The sequence below is a fragment of the Microchirus variegatus genome (assembly GCF_963457635.1).
Source record: "Microchirus variegatus genome assembly, chromosome: 5".
Lineage (NCBI taxonomy): Eukaryota > Metazoa > Chordata > Actinopteri > Pleuronectiformes > Soleidae > Microchirus > Microchirus variegatus.
The window spans coordinates 24560031-24584414 of record NC_139806.1 but is presented as its reverse complement, the minus strand read 5'-3'; the positions used below and the strand labels follow the sequence as shown (position 1 = coordinate 24584414).

The 24384-nt window shown below is 38.7% G+C and overlaps 2 protein-coding genes across 3 annotated transcripts; both read right to left on the bottom strand.

Annotated features, from left to right (window-relative positions):
• Positions 1–12182: 12182 nt before the first annotated feature.
• On the bottom strand, positions 12183–15723 carry tiprl (TIP41, TOR signaling pathway regulator-like). Its single transcript, XM_083889970.1, has 9 exons — positions 15673–15723; positions 15350–15464; positions 14639–14766; positions 14318–14497; positions 13730–13829; positions 13513–13644; positions 13095–13190; positions 12937–12999; positions 12183–12693 (listed from the first exon to the last, which is right to left on the bottom strand). Exons 3-9 carry the CDS (start codon positions 14761–14763, stop codon positions 12565–12567), a joined length of 825 nt encoding a protein of 274 aa, XP_083746096.1. The 5' UTR covers positions 14764–14766; positions 15350–15464; positions 15673–15723; the 3' UTR covers positions 12183–12564.
• A 706-nt stretch (positions 15724–16429) lies between these two features.
• On the bottom strand, positions 16430–24055 carry riox2 (ribosomal oxygenase 2). 2 transcript variants are annotated; one of them, XM_083890536.1, is made up of 12 exons: positions 23700–23990; positions 23097–23268; positions 22799–22959; positions 21165–21605; positions 20165–20284; positions 19804–19932; positions 19454–19557; positions 18673–18775; positions 18043–18205; positions 17802–17890; positions 17141–17251; positions 16430–16755 (listed from the first exon to the last, which is right to left on the bottom strand). In XM_083890536.1, exons 1-12 carry the CDS (start codon positions 23715–23717, stop codon positions 16603–16605), a joined length of 1764 nt encoding a protein of 587 aa, XP_083746662.1. In that variant the 5' UTR covers positions 23718–23990; the 3' UTR covers positions 16430–16602. The 2 variants fall into 2 exon arrangements, with proteins under 2 accessions (XP_083746662.1, XP_083746663.1); XM_083890537.1 differs by lacking the exons at positions 22799–22959; positions 23097–23268; positions 23700–23990 and adding an exon at positions 24001–24055.
• Between the last annotated feature and the right edge of the window lie 329 nt (positions 24056–24384).

Here is a 24384-nt window from a genome sequence, read left to right as displayed (position 1 = left end):
CTGGGAATGTTTGAAGGTGTGATGCAGGATGTGAACCACCTCAGGTACGCTTCACAGAAACTGTTTGTTTTCAATCGTGTTGAATAAACGTATGCTCAAAGGCATTGAAACAAAGTTGCTTGTTGGTGTTTGATTTGAGGTCAAGCATTTTGCTTTTATTCAATCTTTTTTCACTCACATAGTCCTTCCTGTTGGGCACAAATGCAATTCATGCAACAAGCTGCTAATTTGTAAGATGCTAAGCTGTAGGCTAACATCTATAAATGTCCATTGTCCCTTGCTAAATTTGGAGTAACTGACTAAAAGTTGGGTTTAAATTGCTTTAGTGTCACAGCTCCTTGACTCATGTCTAACTTTAACTGCTTTAGAAATTGCCCATGTCCATAAGTTAGAGTGACTTATGTTGCGTTTTCTCTTCACCACTATAGTCGTGTCCTTCCTGTTACCCACAATCCAAAAGGGCTGTTAGATTTGAGTCATTCATGCAACAAGCTGCTAATCTGCAAGACCTTGATCTTTAAATACTTGTGCTAATGCTGTAGGCTAACACCTGAAGATGTAATTTTTAAATGTCTTCCATTGTGCCCTTACTAAATTGGGAGTATCTGACTAAAAGTTTGGTTTACATTACCTAGCTGTGTTTAGTAGTGTTAGTGACTTATGTTGCGGCTTCACTGCTATAGTCCGCATGTCCTTATTCACAATCCAAATTATTGTGAATACCCAGCCTTGTGTTGACTGTCATTGTGTCTCACATGGACAATCTTTATTGGTGTTCTGCTAAACAAGGGTCCATTTGTCTTCTATGTGTAACTTGGTGTCTTATGTTCTGCAGGATGCTGTTGAGATGATGCTCCACTTGGCTGAGAAACCAGAAGATCCTTGAAGCGACAACTGCACCATCATGTGAGTATGTTGTCTTGCAGCATGTCACCACTTCTGTGGTGTTTGTGTTAAAGTTGTTCTTTGTCTTTCTGAATTAAGATGGACTCTTGCAAGAATTGTTTCCTCCAAAAGAACTTCAGTTTTGTCTCTTTATTAGCTGCCATTTGGAAGAGTGTTCAAGAATCCCTTGAGCCCTCGTTTTCCAGAGAGAAACATGCGTTTAGATAGTGCAATGCAGGGATTGTTGTGTTTCAAAATAAAAACTTCAACTATACTTTGTTTCAAATTGTTTTTTCAAAAATATTCCAAGCATTTTTTCATGTGTATCTTTATTATAAGAAACAGAAGAGGTAAAACAAATTTACTAAGTACATTCAATGAGCCAGTTAACACTGGAGCTAAGGACAAACAAAAAAAATTATAAGTAAAACAACCAGAGAAGCTGCTGAATGAAGTAAAGTTAAAGACAGAACATGGAGAAAAGATTTCTAAGTATAAATGTAGAGTGATATAAGCTGCACAGACAATAATTACAACAAACAAGACTATCAGAGGAGCTGCTGAACTAAGTTAGACACATTTACAAGATTAAGTATAAACAATATAACAAACAAATCTGTCTCAGCCTAAATAAAACACTAAGTTAACAGCTAACTAACAATTGTCACAGAAACATGTTCAGCAGCTCTGTCAGTGATCAGTGACAACTGCAGAAACAGTGGAGACTTGCACTTATCATTAAAGAAGTTCTCTTCAGTGATAAGTTTAAGACTCCAACACTGTCTCTGCAGTTGTGTCACTGATCACTGACAGAGCTGCTGAACATGTCTCTGTGAAAATGTACAAGTGTTAGTTTGCAGTTAACTTTGAGCATTTTCTTTGGCTGAGAGTGAGGTGGTCTTCACCTGCTGAGACACACTGACATTATGGTTTAGACTGGACGGGCAATGTAATTGTGTGGTTATTTTGAATTAATTTGAGTTGGAAAAATAAATTGGTCTAAATATAGATCCCAAAGGGACTTGTTTAGATCGTTTAATAGATAGACAGTACACTTTATTTTCACTCTTTAGATTTACAGTATACTGTTAAATTACTCAATGATTATTGTTTAAATCTTAACATAAGTCACTGCAGAACTGATAATAGTTCATGTTCAGTAGAGAAGGAAATTATAATATTTAGTTTTGGTCTAATAATCAATTAAAGTACGTCTATTTTTTTATGCAAGATTGTAGAATTACATTTTTTACATAATGATTGTATGCATTTCCAAAATTGTACTCCTTTAACAACCTGAGATTATATTAGTTTTACATTTATTTTATGAACACTGGGTTAAAATAATTGTAAAATCTAGAAACTGCACGAAAAAAGCAGCACGGTTTTCAAAAGACGACATTATTATGTTTGATTGTTGTAAAATTATATATTAAAAAAACGTGATAGAAACATTGTACAATTAAGATTTTTTTTATTTGGACACAAATTTTACAAAGTGACAATTCACTTATTTAAAATATAAAGATACTATATAGAAAGATTAGTTTAATCATTTTATTTGGCAGGTTAAGCAGGAGAATTTTAAGTCTCTAGTGACAAAGACGATCAATTCGTTTTAGCTATTAACAAAACAGGAATTTAAAGTTTATTTGAGGATAATATAGTTAAAAGTTTAAGACTTAATAAAAACATTACTAATGGTCATTCTACTGACAGGTCACTGATAAAATTAGAGCAAGTAAATATTAAAAGACATTTGTTGTTGTTTTCCCCACAGAAGGTTTATTTTAAAAGTGGACAATATTAGCTGTTATTTAGACAAATCAGGATTCATATGAGAAGACACTGATCTATTATCTTACTAAAATGGACTAAAATTATCAGCACGTTATATTTTAATCAAGTGAGAAGTAGCTCATTTTCTCATAGATTTACATTACATTTGAATTGAGTTAATATTGTTATCAGAATTATCAGAATATGTCTACTTACAATCTGTTTTTTGTATATAATTAATCAATATAAATGGGTAGAAACTAAATTGATATGTCTCATCGTGGTAAAAGAAGCCGCTCACCGAGTCTTCATGGCGGCTCGTCTTCTTCATCCAGCGTGGCTTCTCCAGCAGAACATCCGGGAACTCTTGGCTTTGGCCGACACGAAACGACAGCTTCCTAAACAAAACAGTCACGGTCAGCGTCATATATAGTATGTCTTCAACATTAAAAACAATCATTTTTCAGCACCAGTTACCACTACAGGTTTTTCCCCGGCCGCTGCTCCTCGTTCTTCCGGGTGTCTTCTCCTGCACCTGCGTGCGCGGAAGTTCTGAACGTCTTGTAGCACGGTCTTCTTCCTATACCTGGCCGCCGCCATACCTGACCTGCTAATCAAATGTTTGCTCCATTTCCCATGATGCAGCGCTTCCTGTTCGGCGGTTGATAAAGTGCTTTTCGGTGCACTACCGCCACCTTCTGGATAGGAGTGCGGGTCTCAATTCTACAACACTACAGTCTATGAAAGAACTTTTCAAGTCATAAAAAAATACCTCGAAAACATTGTTCTCGAGAATTTCTCTGCAACATGTCTGTACTATTCAGATTCGTTGTTCTCTCAGTGTTTGTGGTTCCTGATTGTACTGAGGACACTGCTCTAGAACATGTTCTATGGTTTCTGGATGAGCACACTCACACTTACCATCAGCATGTTTCCTCATTAGAACTCCAACCAACATTCTTTTGTATTTTATACAGATGTCTGCCTGTATCTTCATTTTCCCATAAATATTGCCATTCACGCTTTAATCATACTTTACTATATTTTACTTGGATATTCATGCTGCCTGTTTTTTCTTTCCCCATGACTCCTACATGGGCTGGGGCCCAACACAACACAATGCTAGCTCCTGATTTTATCAATCTATTCACAACCTGCACTACATCATCAACAATATCTTGTCTGGATTCAGAGTGCAGGTTTTTAATACTTAATAATGCTGAGCTAGAATCAGACCATTGATCTATACTCCACCACCCATAATAATGCCAAACATACACTCTTAGAAATAAGAGTTCCAAGAAAAAAAAAACGCTCATCGATCACCAAAGTAGTTGACAATTGAATGTTTGCAGCTGCTCCTCAAAACATCCAATAATGACTCGCTGACGCTGCTGCAATTTGAAATTAGTTTCTTACTTTAAAAAAGATCCAAATAAAGTTGTACGATTGAAACAAAATACGTTGCCATGTTACACTTTTCAGCTCTAAACACTGTGTGTGTGTCCACAGTGTTTTTAATAATAATAATGATAGTAATAATAATAATAACAATAATAATAATAAAGGGCTTTAAATCATTGTTCAGACACACAAACAGTGACATCATCATCATCATCAGCTTCACATTTGATGTCTTATTATTATGAGAGTGAGTGCCATCTGGTGGTGAAACAGCAGATTACTTTCCTCCAGTCATTTTTCAAAAAGTATGTTGTCTTTCTCCGTAATCATTTTTTTTTTTTACTTGCGGCCTATTCTAAGTCTACAAAAATCAAACATTTATTTTATTTTATTTTAAAAGTAACACAGCCAAAGTAATGGGTTGTATATTTCAATTTTCTGCCAGTGAATCATCCTAATTCTTGCACAATGGACCTTTAATGAAAGGCTCACATTATAAAATCAAAGCCCGCTTAAGTCTATGATATCCAAAGTATATGTTTGGTACTTCATCTTGCTGTTAGATATCATTTTAGGGCTAAGAATTTAAGTCACTGTCCTGCACCAAAGTCCACAGAGAAATTCAACAATTTTAGCTCACAGAGAGACACAAGGTCCTCATCTTCTGCTGCAACGTTGCTAAAAGTGTGCTCTGACATTATATGCTGCATTTTCACTGCTGCTGCCCATGAGTTCCTCTCATCTTTATACCATTATTTAATATCTCAAACCAGGAGGCAGTAGTGCAACAAACTTGAAGCCAGATTTCTTCTTCTTTTTTTCCCTAAAACATATTAATCAAATACATGATTTAAGGACTTCAAACACTTCGCAATGTGCAAAGATGAATATACTGAAGGCGAAGTAAGTGTGTCGTCGTTGGACTGTAAAGTACGATTTAAAAAAGGACTTTGAAAAAGGACAGCAAACATGACTCACTACATTTAGGACAATTTAGGTACTAAGCCTTTAACTATGCCTAAAAGCCACGATGTGTAAAGGTCTAAAGTGGATTTTTGGTTCAAACACAAAATTACATAAAAATAAGACAGAGGGATTTTTTGGTCTGTCTGACGACTGTTCGGTCTTTGAAGGTTTCCCTGTGAGGCCCTATGAGTGAACTCAAAAAAAAGGTATTATTGAAAAATAAGGCGAACAGTCTGGAGTGTTTAAAGGCATCCAGTCTGAGCTCCATTCCATCTTTGACCAAAACAAAGAGAGAAAATTAAATGTTTTAGCTTTACAGTGATGTCCACTGTATTAGTATTCTGGCTAAAACAACTCTCTCTCACTAGTTTTTCTTTTTAAACAAGCTTTTCAGTTTAGAGGAGCGCTTTTTCTCTCCGTCGCTAGACTCCTGGGAGGTCAGAGACAGGGAAATGGCCTACGTTGGGCAGCATGCTGGCAGGCAGCTGTAGGCCGTTGTACGTGCCCTTTCCCCGTCTGAGAGGTAATGACGTTCTCCTGTGAGAAGATGGCGATTTGGGACTCTGGGATGATGCTGGTGAGGTCAGGAGAGCCTATGTGCAAATGAGTGATGCTCTAAGGCCTGGGGAGGGCGAGGTGGAGGGCAGGCCTGAGGGTGTGGTGGCTGGAGTGGGAGGGAGTCCCTGAGGCTGCTGCTGCTGCTGGTGTGAATGGACGCAGGAAGCTCTGGATTTTGGCTGAACAGCAGCAGCTCCTCACCGGGAGAACGGGTGTGTTCTGTGTCTGCTTTTCGACCCGTGGACGAGTTTAGAGAGTCTGTGTCAGAGCAGCACCTCCTGAGCCAGTTCCCTAGAGAGAGGAGAGCAGACTCAATATTGGCCCAGATGATGAGTGGGTTTTTTCAATCTTGGCCATATGTCAGTAAATAGAGGACGACTTGAAGAGTAGTATGACCAAAAAGTCATACTATAGCGTGTCGTCCAAAATGTGACCAACAAGTCATAGTATAGTATGACTTCTTAGTCAAACGTACTAACCTATGACTTTTTTGCCTCCGACAGGGAAGTGTAACATTCCAAATAGATGGACACAGAGGGGAGGAATGGACTGTAACAAGTCACGGAAAGTACACAAAGGCCTTTTAAAAGTGGAGAATAAATGGAGGAGAAACCTTTTTTTTCTTCCAGGTTGTTCCAGCTGCTTTTTTGTTAGACACATGGACACATGGTGATGATGGTGATGATGGTGAGAGCTGGGGGGGGGGGGGGGGGGGGAGAACAAGCTTAAAGTATTTCATAACAATAACACTTTTTTTTAAATTCCAGTTTAATATGCTACGTCATAATGTCAAATGTATGGTGGCCCTGGAGTGACAGACACTTCAACATTAAGAAAACACAACAACAATGAGAAAGTGCATGAAAACGGACTCAAGCTGCAGCTGTGATGGGATTGTAATGGTATAGCACATGGCCGTTTGCAAGTACAGGTGTAAATGAGCAAGTTCAGATTGTTATCCGATTTGCCAAACCACTACGGATGTGGTCAGAGACGCATTGTGACAACATTTTACAGAAGTGTAAATGCAACTCTCCGATGCGTCTCCAGTGTCTAACGTGAAAGCGGCGACAAACCTGCGTCCATACAATAGTGCAACTTTACGTTGCTATGGTTGCACACAGGATGTGACGCTGTTTGAGTGGATTATTAGACGTGGTGGTGGGAAAAACAAATACAGTGAAATATAGCAATTATTATATCGCTTTTGATAAGTATTCATTTTTTTTAACTTTTATATTTTTAACTGATGTTACAAGTTAACGTAATTTTTTTGTGTGGATTAGCATTAAAAAATAACACAAAAAATCTTTACAAATCCTGAAAACATTTCTGAAATCTCAATATTTTTGCTGCCATTGTCAGATGTGTGTCATGTGTCTATTTAGTCTTCACTGTAAAGTCATGGATTGTTTTTAACCCTAACCCTTTTTCTTATTATTATTGCGCTAAATTCTGAAGATAATGACCTCATTCAACCATGCGTCAAAACACATGAACTGTGCCTTTAACAGCAGCTGGTTTGTAGGTATTCAGTCATGGGACATGATGAGACAAAGTATTATCCTGTTTAAAGTGTTCAAATGTGGTCAGTGCAGTAAATGAGTGAAGAAATGTGACTAAAACACATTACAAGTTTTTTAGTGTGAACTATATATTGGTCCATAGCAACACTGACACTTTTATTTTGAAATTCAACTAAACCACTGCTCCTGAACTGTTTTTTTTTTTTTACTTAACCAGCCCCCTACTGGCCAGACATACCAGAGATACCAATTCTTAACAGTTTCAATTGTATATTGACATTTTTTGTTGACATGCTAGGACATTTTGGACAGTTTTTGTTTGCATACTTTGTTTGGTAACTGTTTGACATTTTTGACATTTTAGAGTGATACATTTTTTAATGACATACTATACTAGCAAAGTTCATATTTGGACAGTTGTGACGAAATACTATCGCATTGACCACACACATGGTTACACGTTGACCGTGTGTTTACTGTGGAGCAGTGACGTCACATTAGCAGGTGTAATCTGAACACCTGTGATCAGATCACTCAGGTCGGATATTAACAGCAGGTGTAAACAGAGCGTCAACAGAACAAATAAGAAATGTGTGGATCGTCTTTTAAGCAGCAGTTACCACATGTTGGTCCCCGTTACTCCCCATCCTCGTCATGTTCCCAGGTGGATGAATCTAAGTAGAAGTGGATCATTCCAAATAGGTCGAAACAGAGGGGAGGAGTGGAATGTACCAAGTCACAGAAAGTACACAAAGACCTTTAAATCAGTGTGTCTTTGTGCAGGAGCAGCTCCACCTGTAATTAATCAACATTCATGTCTTCGCTGGACAAATAATAAAACTAATGGCAGCTGAAATTGTTATTTAAAACAGAGAGAGAAAAAAAACCTCCACCTATAGGAAATGCTGCCACCTACTGGACGTACTCCCCCCTCACCTTATAAAAGCTGCCTAAATTATCCTATTTTAGCTCTTTCAACAATAAATGTTGTGAAAATAAATTGATATTTTTCCTTTGCTGCATTTTGACGGATGGTTTATCTTGACTATGCATTTCAGTTCTCTAGTGTCCTTTTATTTGTCTGTTTTGCATCAGGTATGGCGATCGTGGCGAGTGGGTGACACGCCCCTTACCGGCACCTGTAGTGCAGCCGCCGCTAATGAGGGGCGGGTTAAATACCCCCAGTTAGTCAGTCTCTCTCGTTCCTCTGCCGAAGCGAGTGCTGCCGGCGTGCAGCTCCGCCGAGCCGCAGTATCCCGGTGTCTGTGTGCGTTCTGCAGGTATGTAGCACAGTCTCATGACGTGAAGAAGTAATAAGATGCTGCTGCTGACAATCCTCTGTTGTAGGTTGGCGCGTTGGGCCGAGATGGTGTGTGTATGTGTCCCTGTCCGGTTAGCTGCTAACAGCTACAAGCACTGATGCGTTCAGGACACAGGTAACTAGTACTATTAGCCAATACTATTGTGGCTAAACAGTTGACTTTATTTTTATAGCTTGTCTGGCGTTGGGCTGATGTTTTCCCTGCCTTGCCTCTAACTTCTTTACTTAAGCCTAGCTCTGTTTAGTTAGCTGGACTGTGAACAGTCGCGCTGCTGTCGTTTGTACAGACGCTATTTTAAGTTTACTAGAGTTCAATCGCTCCAATCAGACCGTGAGTCGTCAGTGGGGGGTGGAGGGAAAGTTCATACAGTGGTTATAGTGGAGGATCTGCCAAAGTTAGACCTGTTGCATGGTTTCTTTCTGCATTTCTTTCGTTTGCAGTTGATTTGTAAATAAATATTTTGTGTTTCATTTGAGTGCAGTGAGCTGGGTTAGTCTGCCTCTTTTTGCTTCTTAACTGAACCACTGCAGATTGGTGTAGGTGGAACACTGTGTTGGAGATTAAAGAAAACTATATAAATGTTTTAGAGGTAACTTGATAAGTGAAACTGTTTTATTGTGAGAAATAAGATAGTTAAATTGTAATACAGGTCCACAATTTAACAATCTTTATTTCTCCTGATAAAACAATTTCACTTATCACGTTATCTCTTAAACATGTATATAGTTTTCTTTAATCTCAAACAAGCATACCGTGTTCCACCTCCACCAATCTGCAGTGGTTCAGTTAGGAAGTAAAAGGAGCAGACTACCCCAGCTAGCTCTGGCAGAGGTCACTGCACTCGAATCAGACACAAAACAATTTATTTACAAATCGACTATAAACTCAAAACGAAAGAAAAACAAAGACCATGCAACACTTATAACTTTGGCAGGCCCTCCACTACAACCACTGCAATAACTTTCCCTCCACCCCCCACTTGACATGTGGTCTGATCGTAGTGTACCACGATTGAACTCTCGTAAATTTAAAATGGTGTCTGTACGAGAGCAGCGCGACAGTTTACAGTCCAGCTGACTAAACGGAGCTAGGCTAAAATAAAGAAGTTGGAGGCAGGGCAGGGCAAATGTCAGCCAGACGAGCTTCAAAAAGATAAAGTCAACTGGCAACATCTAAACACAATAGTGTTTAGCTTATAGTGCTGGTTACCTGTGTCCTGAACGCATCAGTGCTTGTAGCAGCTAATTGGACAGGGATACACACCATCTCAGCCCAACGTGACAACAGGATTGTCAGCACAGCATCTTATTACCTCTTAATGTCATGGGACTACTCTACATACCTGCAGGCACAGATACTACAGCTTGGCAGCACTTGCTTCTGCAGAGGAAAGAGACTAACTGACTGGGGAGGTATATGAACCACCCTGCACTGTCACCCACTCAACCTTCTGGTTATGTTCACATGATGTACTGTATAAACGTATGCATTTTTTTCTTTGATTGTGAAGGTTTTTTATTGAAAATATAATTTTTGATTGAACAATAAAGACAAATCCACCTCCATAAGTAGCTCCGTCTCATGATGTGAAGACTGAAGAGGCACTAACATGCTGTTGATTCTGTTTACACTTTGGGCTGAGATGGTGTGTGCTTGTCCCTGTCCAGTTAGCTCCTACAAGCACCAAGGCATGCAGGACACAGGTAAACAGTACTATAAGCTAAATGCTACCGTGTCTGCTCATGTATTTAAGTGATGTCACGAACAGTTGACTTGGTTTCCATTTAAAGCTCCTCTGGTGTTGGGCTGATGTTTGCCCTGCCTTGCCTCCAACTTCTTTCTTTTAGCCTTGCTCTGTTAAGCTGGACTGCAAACAGTCACTCTAATAGATTCCATTTCAAGTTTACTAGAGTTCAGTCGTGGTCCGCTCCAATCGGACCATGAGTCGTCAGTGGGGGTAGAGAGAAAGTTGTTGCAGTGGTTATAGTGGAGGACCTGCTAAAGTTACACATATTTCGTGGTTTCTTTTTGCTTTTCTTTCATGTTGAACTTGCAGTCGATTTGTAAATATTCATTTGTGTCCAATTTGAGTGCAGTGACCTCTGCCAGAGCTTGCTGGGGTAGTCTGCCCCTTTTCTCTGCCTAAATGAACCACTGCAGATTGGTGTAGGTGGAACACCATGTGTTGAGATTAAAGAAAACTATAAATGTTTTAGAGAAAAACTTGATAAGTGAAATTGTTTTATCGTGAGAAATAAAGATTGTTAAATTGTAATACATCATGCCAGTATTCATTTGCGTATACCCATGCACAGGTCCATACACGAATAAATACAGGTATGATGTATTACAATTTATTACCATCTTTATTTTTCACAATAAAACAATTTCACTTATCAAGTTCTCTCTAACATGTATATACTTTTCTTTAATCTCCAACACATGGTGTTACACCTACACCAATCTGCAGTGGTTCAGTTAGGAAGAGAAGGGGCAGACTACCCCAGCTCACTGCACTCAAATCACACACAAAATATCCATTTACAAATCAACTTCAAACAAAAGAAATGCAAAAAGAAACCATGCAAAATGTCTAACTTCAGCAGTTCCTCCACTAGACCCACAGCAATAACTTAACCCCCACTGACGACTCACGGTCTGATTGGAGCGATTGAACTCTCGTAAACTTAAAATAGCGTCTGTACAAACGAGAGCAGCGCGATTGTTTACAGTCCAGCTAACTAAACAGAGCTAGGCTAAAATAAAGAAGTTAGAGGCAAGGCAGGGAAAACATCAGCCCAACGCCAGACTAGTTTAAAAAAGAAACAAAGGCAACGGTTAGTGTTAACACTAGCAGACAAAATAGCATTTAGCTTATATTTAGGTTACCTGTGTCCTGAACGCATCAGTGCTTGTAGCCGCTAGCAGCTAACCAGACAGGGACACATACACACACCATCTCGGCCCAACGCGCCAACCTACAACAGAGGATTGTCAGCAGCAGCATCTTATTACTTCTTCACGTCATGAGACTGTGCTACATACCTGCAGAACGCACACAGACACCGGGATACTGCGGCTCGGCGGAGCTGCACGCCGGCAGCACTCGCTTCGGGAGAGGAACGAGAGAGACTGACTAACTGGGGGTATTTAACCCGCCCCTCATTAGCGGCGGCTGCACTACAGGTGCCGGTAAGGGGCGTGTCACCCACTCGCCACGATCGCCATACCTGATGCAAAACAGACAAATATGTAGTTTTTTGTGTTTCTCTTTTTAAAACATTACCTTACCTCACCCATTTTTTTGCCACTTGGTCAAATGAAGAATACATTATTTTGAATTTAAAAATAATTATGATGATAATCCATTTTATTTCTTCAGCTCTTTTACTCATAACACAGTAAAGAGCAGTGTTTTTTCAATCTCAACTTCCTCTGTTGTTGTGGGAATGAGACGTGCATCTCACATCCACTGAATGGTGATGAAATAACACAGAAAACATTTTTTTCTCTTTTAATATTTACAATCATAACTTTGCCATGATCACATAGTGCTTACTTCTTCTTGTAAGACTGGACTTCCATTGTTACAGTAGTTCACCCCGTGATGGCTGACATAGTGTTGAATTTAAATATGCTTCCTTTATGTTCAACACAGGCGGGAGATGGCAAACAGTTAGGTAAACAGTCTTTGAGATATTTCGCTTAAGAAAACAACACATACAGATCAAAATAGCGATATTTACACAAAAGTTTATTCAGCATCAGGGTTGTTATATTCACACGTTCTGAAGTTGTTTGAGAATTCACTGTAGAAAATACAGTAGCTGTATTTACAGACATTTCAGTTTACTTTGACTTTGCTGCTATTTAGTGTAACTTTAAAAAAAAAACATGTTAGCAATACATTAATATTACGAGTATGGAAACAAGCCACAACTTATATGAACAGAGGAAACTGTTCATATACTAAGAAATCATGATGCTTGACCAAATATTAAACTGAGGGTAAATAATTAAGGTTCGTGCTGACGAAGTGTAAAAAGCCAAATTTCAGAGCTTCAATTCAGACAATTTTTTGTTTTATGTTACTCGCAGATTACTGGAACACCTTAATGTGGTCACTAGAGGACTTCATGAAATGACTTCTGATGCTGCGTCTCCGGAAAACCCAGCTTCTCACACATGGTCAGCTTCAGGGCCAAATGCTGAGCGATCTCATTCGGATCAGTGTACAGTGCAGCAGGAACACTCTGTAAGAGAGAGAAACTTCCCATCAGACTATTTGTGCAGCAAAAAGTAAGAAATGGAAGGAATGACATTTGAAAAATGAGGAGAGAATAAAATAATCGACCAGACCAACTTGAAAGTAGTTTCGATTATTTGATGTTAGTGGTTACCACAGTCAAAAACATTTGGTGGTACTGTAAGCAGTGCTCTCATGAGTGCTTTAAGGATTCCTGACACATGTAGCTTGTTATTAATAGAGATCTCACCTTCAATTCGGATATTTTGCTTTCTCTTGTGCTGAACTCCCGTAGCATGTAATTCTTTCCAGCCTGTAAATGAAAACAGGAACATACAGTAATTCATTACCATACAGACGCAGAGTGTGTTGTGTATAACATGGCCACATTCGATTTCTAAGACTTGCCTCATGATACAGCCGCGTGTCATTTATTCTAATCAGAACTCCGTCCACTCGTAGGAAGAAGCGAAGCAACAGGAAGAAACTGGTGGGCATCACTCTCTGCAGAAACCACGAGAGACACATCGATGTGTTATCACTTTTTGAAATTGTGTGAATGGAACACCGTGATCGGGAGCTGCACGGTGAAAGGAACAGCAGCAGCAATTGTTGTTGGCAGAGCATGTATTTTCATTATTGCAAGATCAGATAAGGTGAGAAGCATCACATCATGTTAACTTCTGAACGTTTTAGTGGGTGTTTGTTAGTGTTTTCAGCCATAGTTTAACTGTATGATGCCATCTTTTCTAGCTTTGCATGTACATTTGTCTTCATTTGAATCAAATGTATCAGCTGTTTGAAAATGTTTAAAGACACCACTTACAATTTTGACACTGATCATGGAAACTCCGTGGTCGTGCAGCTCGTCCTCAAACAGCAGCACGTCATCAAAGAACATGATCTGCTCCCGAGCCTTCAGCTTCTCCATGTCGATGCGCTCCATCGTCTCCGACGCCTGCAGACAAGAAGAAGAGCTGCTCACAAATCCTCACTCTACATTTCTGAGACTTTTCATCATGGACAGGACGACGGGTGCTCACCTTTATCTGCATACCTTCGCCTATCAGTGTGCCTTTGTAGTCAGTGGTGTATGTCCAGTCATAAGGCTTCGCCACCTCTTTGGAGTGTTCACAATCAGCTCTGGAACAAGATCGCACAGATTCACGTTAACAAACCGAGTCACACTTCAGAAGTACCATATTTTATTATCTTATAATAATAATAATAATAATAATAATAATGCATTATATTTAAAGGCGCCTTTCAAGACACTCAAGGTCGCCGGAGTATGTATTTACTCAATTGCATATACACTGGATTTGCTACTTGCTGTTAGTAAAAATAGTTAAAAAAGAAAGAGTACAAGAGTAATGTTCTGTTATACAGTATCAGTACAGTACACATTCTCCTTAAGTAATGTAACCCAGTCATGCACTGGGCCTTTAGGTCAATTACTTACTACTTTAATAGGACGAGAGAGCTGATTCAAGTATCATATATTACTGGACAAGCACAGCTCTCTGAATTTAAACACTCTGCCACATCTGTGGATTTTGCACGTCTCAAATGCCTAACAATCTTCTAGCAAATACTGTATCTTTGGAACAACACTGTTATGCTTATCTTGCCTGCTCTCCTGCCACTCCTGGGCACACGCCACCTTCACAGCATCCTCCATGTTGTTGACTCTCTTCAGGGCATCAATGGCGTTGAATTCGATGCCGTAACCATCCGTGTGTTGGATGCGCAGGATGTTATCGCCAAAAAGCATCTCGGGAAGGCAGGGCATGTTCATCTCCTCTGCTAACCTGGAATTACAAACAGGAAATGGCTGGTTTTCTAATGCCAACACAGCCCACTACCCGCACACTGCATTTTCTGTCCGCATTTTTAGTGAAGAGCAACTGAAAATGACAATTACAGAGACTTACATAAGAGAAACATCTCACCGTTCAATGTCTTTGGATTTCATGATGTGGTTTTTGGCAGCAGTCACTTTCCATGGTCCAAAGTTAAAGTCCTGTTTACTGCTCTTGAAACCATGTGACATCATCGTGGACAGAGAAGACAACATGGACTACAAGAAAGAGAGCATTAGTTGATTTTTATAACATATAAGGTTATAAAACAGATGATATCTTAATAGTCAGGCTCAATTAAAATGTAACTTCAGGTTATTACAGTTTTTTGACAAGGTTGGGCCAATCAGATACTCTGATAGTTTCCTAAATCAATCAAATAATAATAATAATCAATCACTAAGCACAGATGGCCTGTACATGTATGTGCACCACTGTCATGTGACCAGGATGTCCTGTCCTACACACATCATATTATACAGACTGAAAACATATTTGTTTCTCACAGATCTGCACAAATATATCACACAGTCAACATTTCACATATCCAAATGAGAACGGGTGAATCGTGAATCATATTGCAATTTCAATCAAAAAGCATCAATAACAACTCGATATTTATTCTCAATCCCTCAGTTTTTTGTATGGTTAAATAGAAAGGAGGCAGTTATACGATAGCAGATGCAAAATCATGTAAAACTCCAGCAGCAAACAACCAAAGCTCAGTGCTCCCACAGAACACTTGATTGATATACTCGCTAAATATATTCATGTAATAAATGATTAATACGGCTCCCGTACCTTTCATGGGTTGATATCAGGGATGTGTGCAGGCTTTGTTGGGGACTTTCTGCACCACGACAGCGCCCTCCTCCTACTCCTCAACCAATGGACATAAAGTAGGTCCACACAGATGCTGTGAAAACATAAAAATACACCTATCATTTATTTATTTACGGTATTAACTTCGCCGCGTTAAAACGGAATATAATTAATGAAACTAAAAACAAAATTTCAAACGATTAGTTCCAGTCGTAGCGACTAGAAAAGGTCTTCAATGAGCAGGAAAAAACGGTACAAAAGAACATTACTGCGTAGTGAAACCTAAATGAAGAGAAATAAACCTCGGTTTTCTTGTCACAGTTGAAAACATCCATCCGTTAGTGCGTTAACAAATCTGTCCGGGCGTGTTAGCTGCCGTCACGCCTTCGTTCCGGCTCTTCTTTTTCCCATCCGTTTTACAGGGTTTGTCAACCAGAGTGAAAGCGCATTACCGCCCCCTAACGCATTGAAGTGTGTACAACAACAAAAAAAAGATTTTGTCAGGGAAAATGAAAAAATATCTCAAACGCTTTCACACATTGAAACATTCGACATGAACTCTGGAAAATGAGCAAATGCAATTTACTAGGGCTTTTCTCCTTAAGAAACAGCTTGAATCCACATAATTAATTCAGAACCTACTTTTAGCAAAGTAATTGCTTAAAAACGACTAGTTTATCAACAGACTATATTCTGCACATACTATAAACACAAACAACAAATCTATGGACTATTGTTTCCAACTTTGGGTTGGCTTGGACATTTGGTTGATGTATAGTCCTTGTCCTAAGGTCTACAGCAACAGTGTATATAATAGAAACATCATTTGTTGAAGCTGCATGTTGCACCGCCAGAGAACCAATGGTAGTCTTCCAAAGAGTAGTCTCAATGGAGAAGACTTGCTTCTGATGTAAATATACATGTAAAAGGCTCATTGTGGTGTAATTACACCATTTATCACACATAAAGATGATTGTACACTCAAAAAATAAACAAGAAAACCATGTGTATAATCATTTTATACTCCATTTCTGCCATATGGACACATATGTGGTCTTATCTTTGATAGAACAACAGTTTTTTGTCCTGATAATCGACAAATGCTTTTTTTTCCACTGTGACAGAATATGTAAAATTTCCTCACTATGCAGTTTATTCAGAAGCGTTTGTAAAAATCCACATGTGATGATCTTAGACGTCACTTCAGCGAAATGTTGACACGGTGGTGAGAGTTAAACGACGTCAAGCAGGCTCTCACTCCACAGAGCGATGACCAGGCTGAGTTTAGCCTCCTTTGTGGGCAGCAGGAGTTCAGCCACAGCCTGCTGCTCTGCCCGCTGGAGCTGTCGAAGGGCCGGGAGGTGGGACAGAGGGAACTTAAGGCCCTACAGAAAAAACAAAACAAAACACACACAACTATAATTACTGCACAGTGCTTACATGCCACTTTCCCCCCCACATTAACCTTTAAAATGTTCAAGAAGCCACAGAGCCATATTTTTGAGGCCACCATGACCTTGACATGTGTGCCACCCAAGTTGTATCCTCCACATGAAGGTCGTGGAGGGAAGAGCTTTTATACAGTTGAAGAAAATCCTTTAAAATACTGAACTTTCAAGATATAGAGAAGAAGAAGAAGGGGGAGGTGTTAAGTGTATGTGGTACTATGGTACAGTAATGTCTTGTTTTGTTTTGTTTGAAAATCCTAGAAACCTGATTTAAGTTGAAAAAGAAGGTCAACACAGCTTTACAGAAGCTCAAACATCTTACCGCCGAGCTGTCCTGCTCCTCATCTTCATCAGAAATTCCACTCATCATGTGACTCCTCCTCTGGTTTTTCAGAGAGTGCAAGACAAAGACTATCAGTTCGGTGGCTTCATCCTGAAAAAAGAAAACACACACACACACGTCAATGACTTCTGTGTTTTCTGTTGGTCAAGATACAAACACTGAGGATGTGGAAGAACCTGCGCCATCTTCTTCTGCTCCAACAGACGTCATTAAAGAGCCTCTCTGTGTATACGGAGCCTGATAAATGAATGCATGTGGTCTGTCATATACATGTTTTATACTGTTGATAGGATGTATTTATTTAAGCACCAGCTAAACTTTACATTTGACCCACTTAAATCTGTATTTTCTGAGCTGCTACGTCATATAGGTTTTATATTCTGTTTTTAATGTTTTTATATTTCATTTTCTTTTGTATCCGGTCTGTTTTATGTATTTCTGTACAGCACTTTGGTCAACTCAAACTGCTGTATATCCTTATATGTCACATTATTTTTTTAATGGAATAACAATAGCATCACTTCTCATCTGTCAGAAAGAGAGGGTTAGAAAAACACAAAGTGGATGTTTCATTTAACTATACCACTTATAAAGCAGGCGATTATTTCCTGTTTAAACATAAAAGCTTGCATTGACTTACGGCTCTCTCTTGGCTGGACTCCACTGTTACCACCATGTGGTCCTTAAATCTCAAACGCACATTATCCTCTAAGGTAGGAATCATCCCAGCTGTGACACACACAGAAACACAGATTGAATGGACACAAATTCACATAGAGACAGAAGTGTGGAAGCTGTTATAGCTCCATATTTAAGTTCTATATATGTATTTGAATACATCATTACAGTCCCTATTGGTTTAATGGCACAATTAAGCTCACATGGTACGAGCTCCTGCTGGTTGTACGGTGGCAGTCTGTTCATAATGAAGTCTCTCTTCATGTGAGTGGAGCGCATGTCCAGATTCCCTCTCTCCAGTTCATCAGCCAGAGATCTGAGGCACGCGGCCAGATGTTTGCTGGTGTCCTGGCCTTCACCACTGCTCTACACACAAACAGTTGGGGGGGGGGAGACGCAGCCAGTGTGAACGCTCATATCTGAAGATAAAGTTTAAATGTACTTATACAGCAGCAGCTTCCATCAACATCAGGCGTAGAGAGGGTGAACGGTCTGTAGACTGTTAAAATATACAGTAAATGTTCTCAGGGTGATGTCAAATGTCCTTTAAATAAATAAGTATATGTTGCATCCTTATTGTATTTGTTAATTTTATTTATTCAGGCACTGCCTCTGATATGTATTTATTTCTTTAAATCATGGTATTGTTTTTGGTATAGATTTCACTGTATTCAAATGTGGATATGGCCCAAACACCAGCTCTCTCAACCTAGTTCTGAAGTGCAATGCGGACAGAAAACTGCATCCAAAGGACTGTAATATGTTTAAGGCTGGATGATAGAGGCATATTCTGTCTGCATACAGTTGAGCGACGTCAGGTTACACAGTATTACCAGTAAGTGTCCCCTGGGCATGCCCTCTCTCAGGCTGACATCGGTCCTGCTGCTGTCATAGAGCATGTTGGGAAATATGTCCAGCAGCAAATCTCCCCATGACCTGAGGTGAGAGACAGAGTTTCACTTTAAAATCAATCACTTAAACAAATGCACTAATTGTATAATAAGCTGTGTTACATTCAATTGAACTGAGCTTTACAGTAAAGGTATGTATTATTTGTTCAATTAATCTTAATTCAAATCGGTTTCAGGCATTTTTTTTATTGTTTACAGAAATGTCTTCAAATTAAATAGAGAATTTAAGTATACATTTATAGCCGTTGATTATTATTTTCAATATTCAAAGGATTTATTGTATTTTTTTTATTTTTTTTTTACTTTTGCATATTATAGTTAATTCATACTTGCACTACAGTTGTGTTCTATTTTATTCTTTTTTGAGCTCTGTCCTTTTGCTGCTGCTGCTACTGTGTGGGTTCAATAAAGTCTAATCTAATCTTATTTACTGCTACAGTAGTAAACCTAACAATCTCAGAAAGAGAGGACAGTTCAGCCTCCTTTATTATTATTTCTTATTCCTGTGATGGAACAGATTTGCTTCTATCTCAATAATACAACTGCCTACACAGGACATAACAGCATGTTTCACGTCTACTACACACAGAAACTAAAAGTGCAACCTGAAAACTATTGTCTGATTTACACATACTAAACTATAATCACTGTGCCTCAGGAGTCAATATTATGCTCATGTTCTGCTCAGTAGACGCTCCCTTACATTCTCTGGTAGGTGCTGAGTGTTAAGTGGGTGGAGTGGTCCACCCCTGCTGGAGTGCTGGCTTGATGGATGGTTCCTCTGGGAAAGTAAAGAACATCTCCAGCCTGTGAAGAGAACGATCACATCATCAATGGATGGACATTTGTTTACATTTTAAAAGTTGCACGCTGCCGCTTTGAGTTCAGTGACGTCTTGTTATATCGGGCGCCCTATGAGTTGCCTGAGAAAGCTGAGAATCTTGTGGTTTACAGAGGTTAAAGGTTGTCTCTATCATATCATCATCATTGTTAACAGTGGTTACAATAACTACAAAATAGATTTAGCACAGGATGAATGGAATAAGTCTGTACCTTTAGTATAATATCATGGGTCGGGCTGCCCATCCTCTCCTCTGATTCCAAACTATACTCTCCTGCCAGTGGGACAGTGGGATTGTAGAGTAGCCAGCGTTTCTCTCCCTCCAGCTGCAGAATAAATACCTGGGCAAAGAGAATGAATGTCCACATGAATGACTCTGTGAGGTGAGAAGTGTGGCGATAAAGAAGTAACACTCTCTCATCTAGGTACTTTACAATTAAGGAATCCCTCTGAAATAAGAAATAACCTTATGGATCATACATAGAAATTGCGATTGTATACTGTCAAGTAGAGGGAGGTTCCCAATACCAAGATACTATATTTATATGGACAATCAAGGATTTACAATTGTACCTCGACGTCATCATAGTGAGGTGGAAGTCCCTGAGACTGTTGTGGTGTGATGTAGATGTTTGAGCCGACCAAGGTGCCAAAGAAACTCTCCAGCTTCTCCTGGATCCTCCATAATTCATCCTGGGGGAAAAAAATCGACATGAGTCAAAACACAATTATGATAGTAAAACTTCATTGGAAACAATTCACATCTTTAGGATATGAATTGTATTACTGTGCAAGTTAATATCTTGATGGTAAATCCTGTGGTAATGATCCATCATGTTTTAAATCTGAACGGAGCTCAAGAATGAATGATGTTGCCAAAAAATAGGATCACTATAAAAATATTGCAATGATTATCATTAGAAATGTCACATAATTGAAATTTGAGTTTTACTCCTTAGTACAGACAACAGTTAACTTCTTATTGGACAGAAAACAAGAATTAATTCATTAATATCACACATTTGAGGCAGAGCTGCAAAGTGTGTTTGCATTGCGCATATATAAACGTTTTATTAAAAGTGAATAAAATGACATCATGATATACAGTATATTGTTTTTGAATTATTGTGCAGCTCTAACTGAGGCTTGACCTTCTTAATTAAATGATGAAACACGTTTCATGAATTTAAAGGTGCCATATGTAAGAATGTGGCCAAAAACAGTTACTTAATTCGAATTCAAAATACAGAGGTGCCATATGTAAGGTTTCGTTTTCAGACTTAACTGGCAACCCGTGGTTGCTTGGCAGCTGAGACTCTAATGACTGCAATGATTGGTAGACGGCGGTAGGTGGCGCCACATGCCAAAACATGATTTCAAAACATAAACATGATTTGCAGTCTGCAAAAGATTGTTTTAATGCAAATATTTTGTCTGTACTGTTGTCGTTGGTGAGTTCAGTTTGTTATATGAACATTATTCCTGAGACTCTGTGACATATAACACAGCAGTAACATAATTTAGTCAAACAAACAAACAACAAAGATTTGCTATAAGTTAGCATCACGCTCACCTTGAATCTCTGTGGCTGGTGGAACTGTATGGTGGCCTTACTCTCAGCCAAGAACTTTTTGAGAACGCTGCTTTTAAGCTGCCCGTCCTTGTTGAAAACCTTTTTCTTGCCATTGACGCAGCGAACGACGTTGACGTCCCTGTAGAACTCCAGACCCTGAGAACACAAGCTCTGCAGGTCACACAGCTGGAACAAAGACTGGTGGTAGGCGGCTGTGACGGAATCAGATCTCTGCAGATGGAGAGGTTTCTTCTCCCAGTATTCCTGGAAGAATTGCTGGGCTCCCATTGGCTGGATGAGACTCTCGAACAAGCCGAGTGGGCTGTCGAAGCACAGTGGGGACGCAGTGTGTTCTAGCCTGCTCTGTTTAGGAGGGAGCTGCTCATCTTCACAACACTCTCTCTTTACTGCCTTCGCTTTGTTTTTCTTCGGCATTTTATCCTGGAAATAAATAAATAGATATAATCAGTGAGCTGAAAAAAAAAAAAAAAATTACAACATCATATTATGGTATTCAGGGTGTCTTCTCCTGGTTTTGAAGGCTGTTACAGTGCTGATATTGAGTTATATCAAATACTTATGATATTAAATTAAATGTTGATCAAAATACACATGAAAACACTCGGTAAATAATTAGTTAATAAGTAAATAAATGTGGAAATAAAGGAGGTAGCAGCGTATCATTTTAAGGCCGACAACTGCCAATATAATGATATAGTGCATGCCTAGTGTGTTACATTCAATATTTATATGCAGTTTCTTGTAAGTAAACATCAGATTACAAATCAAATTTAGGATGACAACTGTTTGAAGTGTGTAATACAGGTCATTATCAACTCATTTTTTAGGATGTATTTTATTACAGCTAATAAATAATCTAATACAGTGAAGCAGACCGGAGCCTCTCCTCTCATGCCCTCACATCTCGTGCTGTGAACCCATGCCCCCAAGGAAAACCCTTTTCAAAATAAAAGCTTGCGTCCGGTCTTGTTAATAATTGTGTTTTTTAACCAAAAGGTAAAAGTAATCATGCAAAATAGCAAAAAAAAAAATATATATACCAGACGAAAAAATGGAAAAAACGTACAGAACATAAAAATGAATAGTTAATAGTGCAAAAATAAAAATGAATTGTTCAATATCTATATCAGAAAACCACATCATTGGAAGTAACATAAGAGTCGTGGGAAGTCATCTGATGGTTAAGTTTAATGGTAGGTTTAATTTTTTTTTATTTCATTAGTTGTTTAGTGCGTGAAATATCAGTAAATTGTATTTTTAAAAATTTACAATAATAAAATATTACATTCTATTACAGAGTTGGATCAATTTTTATTTTTTTATTTTGTGTTTTTAAATCTTTTACTCATAACCCTTTTTATAATGACAAGACACAGTGAAGAACAGTGTAGGGCTTTTATTTTTGTAACTTTTTGTCAGATTTCTTCTTCTTTTTTTCAATTCCAACTTCCTCTATTGTTGTGGATGTCTCAGATCCACTGTCTGATGATCAAATAACACATTTAACTTTGAAATTAGTAAAAAAAAAAATGAAATAGTCACAATGAACTTGTATACATCTCAAACTTACTAATTAGAGAATACTGAATTTTAGTAATGTAACACATCCTCACCAATACAGACAATTGATCAGTGTTGAGATCTTGCAGACAGATCTCCAAATGCCTGATAGCATCCTGTCTTCTTATGACAGTCTTAGAGCAGAAAGGGCAGTGGAAGTGGCCAAGATTATTACCACTCCTGCAGGCCTGGTGGCATTTTGTTACGCAGAAATCTAAGAAAGGGCAAAAGCATTACAGGCTTACCTTTTGAGACAAAGCAGACAATAGGAGTATAACATTGGTAAGGTCACTTAGGCGCAGTGGAAACAATCAAATGATAATGGAATGGCAGAAAGCTGATAGAACTAACCTTTATGATGAAGAGCATTTTTAATATGTGACTCGAAGTGCTTCTGGACTTTCGCCCGACACCGAGGCTTGTATATGTCTGTGGGACAAAGCGGGCAGTGGAAGAGCGAACAGCACACTGTGCACCTCGTCACCTGTGGTGGGCTGTTCGTCTTAAAAACACTGGTGTGTAGCTTAAGGAAAGCCAGACAAACAAAACAACAAGTTATGCAACCATTAAACTAACTTTAGCTGATATTCACTGACAAACGCTGATGCCGTTTCAAGTGGCTAAGGAATGGCATGTTTGCTCGAATAAACAAAAAAAATGATATGTACATATATGCACATACATATATACATATATATACATATACATATACACACACTGCATACATATTTTCTGGATGTGTTCCAGTAAATTGAAATAGAAATAATTATCCTATTATGATTATTTAATTTATTATAATGATGTCGTTACAGCATTGCGAAAGCTACAACTCTAATGGTGGCCTAAGAATTATGCACAGTACTGTATATAATATAACAATATCGTCCAGAAATCTGCAAACTATATGGACATTAAAAAAAAAAAGAGTACAGAAAAACAAGCTCACAAACTTACCTGTGACTCCGTCATCATCACTAAACTTCTTCGTGAACTGCTTGACTTCTTCTTCCTCTTCTTTTGGTTGCAACTATTGCGTAGGTTAGTGGAATACCGCCACCTACCGGTAAACCCCGCTGAGATTTAAGCCGTATTCGCGAATTGCACGAGAGGTGAAGGCATGACAGGAGAGGTCTCGAGTATTTCAGTATTTCGAATTCACTCGCCTCCACCCGTGTTCACATTAGAAGATAATGTCGCTCCGTTGTGTTTTTATTCAACTAAACTCGCCGAAATAAACATTTTAAGTCTCACTCACCGTCTCTGCTATGACTCAGTGGAACCACACAGCACACCACGTGACCAGAGCTGTGTGCTTTCTTTAATATGTCCGACTGGAAACAGCTTTTTTTTTTTTTTTACTTCATAACTTTATTAACAAAGCAAAGACATTACAATTCAATACAAAAGATCATACAAATTAAAAACTAAGCCACACGTCGACATAAATAAAGATATGTAGTACTACTACATGATTAGTAACTGAGTTAAGAAAGAAATAATTGATGGATGTGTTTATAAAAATGCTTTATTCTCAAATTGCCAAGTTAAAAACCAAGTTGGAATAATTCTTACCAAGGTCACAATAGAGAGAGAATGTGAACATACATTTCTTGGTCTAATCATTGACCATAAGCTCAGT